Here is a 6,229-nt window from a genome sequence, read left to right as displayed (position 1 = left end):
TTCTCCTGATGATTGAAAGTTTTTAAAGTATTTTCTCGTATTCATTCGAATCCGGTGGATAGGAACCGGTTCTCATCCATACGAAAAAACTATGTCTAGCATCGTATTATATCCAGCTTTCTACGAATATAAAAATGTACAATCATAAGATTAAAACTATTTTTTTAGCCGGTGCCTTCGGCACCTCGGGGCTAAAAAAACTAGTTTTAATCTCATAATTGTACTTCTATATCCGCGTAAAGCCGTTTATGATACGATGCGAGAAATAACTATTAATGCACTATATTTTACTGTCTATTTTTAGCATGCAATGTTTTCAAGAAACTTTAATATTGGCGATACTAGTAAAAATAGTCATTGTTGTACTTTAAATATTTTTGTCCTTGTTAATATAATCTATCCTTATATAAAAGTAACAGGATGTCTGTCTATAGCCAAGGATCTCGCTATACACTTGACCGACTTGGTTTTCCTCTACATAAGTATTTTTGGGGGATTAACCTAAGCCCTCCCAAGAGAAATACCCCCCCCCCCCCAAAAAAAAAAAAAAAAACCACCAAAACATTACTTTAATTTTCTTATTGAAAATTAAATTTGAGGCCAGGGGCGTCCAATTTTAAATGGGAGGGGTAAAATGAAAAATATTTTTTTTTTTTTTGGGGGGGGGGTTAATCACCCCTTTACCCCCCCCCCCCCCCCCTTAGACGTCTATGTTTGAGGCAATATTTGCCTTCCCTTCCCCCCCTAGGCCTCTGGGGGGAAACTTTAAAGAGTAATCAAATCATTTAAATATGAATTAAAACTTTTATTGAATTCTTTAATTAAAATTTAATGCTTTACAATTAAGCAAATAGAAAAAGAAAGAAAACATTAATGAGATAAAATTTGAAAACATAAAATCATTTTGTTGATGAAATATAAAACACATTTGTCTGAAGGTATTATTGAGCAAAGTTGTATCAGCCAGACAGTTAGGTACCAGTTATATAGAAGCAGTTGTTGTCGCGATAGGTAGCGGTGAAAAGCAGTCAGGCAAAGCAGTTTAGAAGCACTTGCGGTGGACAATGGAGGGTCCACACTCGTCGTACTCCTGCTTGGAGATCCACATCTGCTGGAAGGTGGACAGGGAGGCCAGGATGGAGCCACCGATCCAGACAGAGTACTTCCTCTCGGGGGGAGCAATGATCTTGATCTTGATGGTGGAGGGAGCCAGGGCGGTGATCTCCTTCTGCATACGGTCAGCAATACCGGGGTACATGGTGGTGCCACCAGACATGACGGTGTTGGCGTAAAGATCCTTACGGATGTCAACATCGCACTTCATGATGGAGTTGAAGGTGGTCTCGTGGATGCCGCAGGCCTCCATGCCCAGGAAGGAAGGCTGGAAGAGGGCCTCGGGGCAACGGAATCTCTCGTTACCGATGGTGATGACCTGACCGTCGGGAAGCTCATAGGACTTCTCGAGGGAGGTGGAGGCGGCAGCGGTGGACATCTCCTGCTCAAAGTCCAGGGCGACGTAGCACAGCTTCTCCTTGATGTCACGGACAATCTCGCGCTCGGCGGTGGTGGTGAAAGAGTAGCCACGCTCGGTTAGGATCTTCATCAGGTAGTTGGTGAGCTCACGGCCAGCCAGGTCAAGACGAAGGATGGCGTGGGGCAGGGCATAACCTTCATAGATGGGGACAGTGTGGGAGACACCATCACCGGAGTCCATGACGATACCGGTGGTACGACCGGAGGCGTACAGGGACAGGACAGCCTGGATGGCAACATACATGGCGGGCATGTTGAAGGTCTCGAACATGATCTGGGTCATCTTCTCTCTGTTGGCCTTGGGGTTGAGGGGAGCCTCGGTGAGCAGGACGGGCTGCTCCTCGGGGGCAACACGGAGCTCGTTGTAGAAGGTGTGATGCCAGATCTTCTCCATGTCGTCCCAGTTGGTGATGATACCGTGCTCAACGGGGTACTTCAGGGTGAGGATACCTGGAAAAAATATATAGTTTAGAAAAATACAGATATAAAGAGCATTTAACAGAATAATTGGCAAATTCTAAAAACAGAAAACTGGGGTATAATCCCTTTCGTGGCAACGCTCCTTAAGGGGCGATTCTTTGTTTTTTCACAGTTGCTTTTCTTATTTTTCTAGCCCCTGCGGGGGCCTCTAACCCTGTGGGGCAATCACCTAACCCAATATAACCTATCCTAAAATAACCTATCAAAAGCCATTTTAAAAATACGACGAATAGCCCCTTAAGGGGAGTCGCCACGAAAAGGACTACTCCCGAAACTGTAGTACACTAAAAATATAAAAAAAAAACTTTGTTTTAATTAATTTTGAAATGTAATTTGTTGCCTAAAGATCGACTTTGTCAATAACTACACTTAATTAACTTTATTTCTAGTTTATTTAAATTAAAAAAAAATCATATTTTTTTAATACAAAACTGTTTTGTATCAACTAAAACGTTGTGTAGGCTTCTTATTGATATTACTTACGGATATAATTGTAATCATCAGCATTATCAGCCATACTAAAAAATCATGAATAGCATCTTATTGCAGACAATTTGCTACGAATATTAAAATAAAAATCATAGGATTAATACTAGTTTTGTAAGCCCAGGCCCTCGACCCATCGGGTCTAACAAAACCTATTTAAATCTTACAATTTTTCATTTTAATACCTGCGGAAAGCTGTCTATAATACGATGCAAAAATAACTATACCTCTCTTGGACTGGGCCTCATCGCCGACATAGGCGTCCTTCTGACCCATACCGACCATGACACCCTGGTGGCGGGGACGGCCGACAATGGAGGGGAAGACGGCTCTGGGAGCGTCATCACCGGCGAAACCGGCCTTGCACATACCTAACAAAATAAATAGTAAAATAATCTGTCAAATGTTCCTGGTCGCCTTGTCTTATATACCAATTTTGGCCGTTAATGTAAAAAAAATATCTAAAATATGAAGACCCTAAAGAGGTTGGATGTATTTTTATGATCTCACAAACCAATGTAATAATAATTTGTTTTTTAATTGCTTTATTTAGAAGAAGGGTAGGTTAATAATGAGAGGAAAAAAACAGAAAAAGCTTCCTTTCAATTAAAATGTAACAGATAGTCATAAAGTAATTTTCCTTAATTAATCTTCAATTTTATAACTGCCACCATTAAATTTGTCATCTATCTAGTTTACCTATCTGGCTATATATCTATCTGTCTATTAGTAGCTTTAATATAAACAAAAGTCAGTTGGATTTATTTTACTATTTATAACTTTGGCTATCCTGTACCCAATATAACCTAACCTAACTCCACCTTATGTAATGAATAAACAAACAAAATACTCCCCCAGCATTTTTTTTCAATTTATTTTTGTAATAAGGGGGAGGGGGGGTAAGTGCCTGTATGATTATGATGTCAAAAAAATAACCAATCAGAAGCCAGTATACACTAATTGACCAATGGTAAAATTTATAGTGGCCTCTCATTGGTTAATTTTTTTTGATGTCATAATCTGAGTCAGCCAATTTTACTAGCTTCGTGAAAACGCAAAAATTCTCATTCTACAATTTAATTTGTCGTCTATTTATCATCCTATCTATCTATCCTACCGGAGCCGTTATCAACGACCAGAGCGGCAACATCCTCGTCACACATGTTGATCTATGTCTGTAGAGCAGCTACGCACACCCAGAGCAAACAATATGAGATACAACTAGGATCTAAAGAGGCCGGGTTCAGCACCTTTGCTTTTATACCTGACCCCCCTCTAGATTACCCCCCCCCCCCCTTCTCACCCCCTGCCTGAAGTGACCCTTGCTGGCCTATAATTCCTTCCCTTTTACGCATCTAGTTTCCTACAACAATAGCACTTTCCATTTTTTCATATTTTCCCTTTTTTCTCCTTGTCAAAATTTTCCCCAGAGTTGACCCATGTTCGCTGATAAGCCATTCTAGCGGCCTTAGTGTTTCTGTTTTCAAGCAAAATATCAATAATTTAAATTTAAATTTTGGTGGTGCAAATAGGTTTATTATTTGGTTTCTATTTTAAAAGAGTGTTTAAAAAGTTCAATTAACAAATTAAACTTATTTTGATTTAAGAAAACGTCCTCCTGTTTTATAAACACCAATAAATGAATTTGACTGAAATGAAATCAGTACCTAATCCAACTAAAATTCATATTTAGGTATTTTTAAATTGTTTTTTTCCCCAGTGTTTTATTAAGAAAAAATTGAATATTGGCTAATTAGGAAGATTTGATGTACAGTTTTTCTGCTGTTTTATCTGATACATGTAGGCAGCCTTTAGTGATGAACTGAAAATAGTTGCCGAATGTGTACGCAGTTTCCTGAGTGTTTCCTCATCCTAGCTCAATATTTACTACTAGCTAAAAAAGCTTCAAACTTCAAAAAAAAATCAAAATTTAAAAAATTCAAATGTATAATGTATAAATCGTTTATACATTCAAATTTTGATTTTTTTAAGGGAAGTTTGGAGATTTGTAGCTAGTAGTAAATATTGAGCTAGGATGAGGAAACACTCAGGAAACTGCGTACACATTCGGCAACTATTTTCAGTTCATCACTAAAGGCTGCCTACATGTATCAGATAAAACAGCAGAAAAACTGTACATCAAATCTTCCTAATTAGCCAATATTCAATTTTTTCTTAATGAAACACCCAGGAAACTGCGTACACATTCGGCAACTATTTTCAGTTGACCCCTTTAGTAAGTATGATACTTTAAAATACCATAAATATGACATTTTTTATACTTCACAAAAAATATTTTTTTTAAATCCGTTTTTTTGGTACAAATTGATTTTGTTGTTCTTTTTAATATTTTCAATATTTATCCCTGAACTAAAGTATTCAGTTTAGAATGCTTGAGGGAAAACAATGAATATTGCCTTTTAAGGAAATCTTGTTTCCTAATAAGGTAATTGTTTAGACTCTGTGAGTTAACCGCTGCTCAGCCTCTCATTCTTCCCCCTCACCTCTCCCTATGTACGTTGACTGCTGCTCTGCCTCCCTTTCTCCCTCCTCCCCTCTCCCTATATCAGTTGATCGCTGCTCTACCTCTCCCTTTCTCCCCCCAACCCGACCTTTTTGTATGTTGACTGCTGCTTTGCCACCCTTTCTCTCCCCCTCCCCCCTCTGATTGTCTCTGCTACCTGCCTGGTCAGTGTTGACCCATCTGTTCCTTCACCTCCAAAAAATTTATGACTGAAAATTAATGATTCTGTTAATATCACATTATTAAGTAGTCTTAAACCTGTGAAAGGACAATTCAAATCATTTCTAAAAAGACAAGAACATGATTTCAATAAATCAATGATTGAAAAATCAAATAGATTAGGGGAATCTTCAAAAAAAAATTAGATATCTATTATCAATACAAGCTAAGAAAAAGCAGAACATAAGTAAGCAGTCAAGGAGTGGTCTGGCCGCTAATGTTATTAAAAGCTCAAATATGCCTAATAGTTCTAGCAATCTTCACAGGAATAATCAGTCCTCTACCTTCAATGGCGGGCAAGAAATCTTATTTTTCTAAGTTACTCTTTCATACAGCCAGAAAAAATCAATCCTTCTTAAGTATGGTTAGTCTTTTAGAAAAGAAATAAAGAAAATTAAGTCTAAAAAAGGTCAAGGCATGTATAGTACATGTAAGAAAATTAAGACTAGCAAAGGGAAATAATGAGAGGGAGATAGATAGATAGAGGGATAGAGAGAGAAAGAGAGACAGAGAGAGAGATAAAGAATGATAGGGAAAAACTGAAATGACAAGAATGAGACTTTCAATACTGTCATATTCAAAATTCCTTTAGGACAAAGCTTTATATAAGAAAAGTATGCAGCTCAATCAGGGATCTTAGGGGATAAGACAATAAACAATAAATTTGTATATATGCCCAATGATAATAAATAAAATTACCACTAAAATAGATTAAAATTATTCTTTGAAATTAAAAACCAACCATCCAAAATTAAATAAAAGTCCCCAACGTTTTGAGCGAATGAATTAGATGGTTATAACTTTTGGTACTAGTGTAATATACAATCTAATGTCCCCACCCTCCCTAACTTCAATAGTATGAAGGGGAAATTTAATTTCATGTATACTGTACAAGGGCGTGCTTGAGGGGTGTGAATTTGGGGTCTTTTACACCCTTCTGACCAAACACTAAATCTAGAATGGTATAATGAAAAAAAATTGTGTATC

General features: G+C 37.7%; 2 protein-coding genes across 2 annotated transcripts in view; one reads left to right on the top strand and one right to left on the bottom strand.

Moving 5' to 3' along the window:
* The window catches only part of LOC145324534 (uncharacterized), a 33,107-nt gene that overhangs the window by 5,725 nt on the left and 21,153 nt on the right, over nucleotides 1–6,229 (top strand). The gene's annotated exons all lie outside the window — the stretch shown is intronic.
* On the bottom strand, nucleotides 791–3,930 carry LOC145323709 (actin-5C-like). The gene is made up of 3 exons (XM_080166177.1): nucleotides 3,617–3,930; nucleotides 2,727–2,870; nucleotides 791–1,983 (listed from the first exon to the last, which is right to left on the bottom strand). The coding sequence occupies exons 1-3, from the start codon at nucleotides 3,660–3,662 to the stop codon at nucleotides 1,043–1,045; spliced, it is 1,131 nt and encodes a 376-aa protein (XP_080022303.1). The 5' UTR covers nucleotides 3,663–3,930; the 3' UTR covers nucleotides 791–1,042.

The sequence above is a fragment of the Acartia tonsa genome, chromosome 7, assembly GCF_053477335.1.
Source record: "Acartia tonsa isolate MP-2025a chromosome 7, ASM5347733v1, whole genome shotgun sequence".
Classification (NCBI taxonomy): domain Eukaryota; kingdom Metazoa; phylum Arthropoda; class Copepoda; order Calanoida; family Acartiidae; genus Acartia; species Acartia tonsa.
Note: the sequence above shows the minus strand (reverse complement) of the source record. Positions and strands in the feature narration are given on the sequence as shown.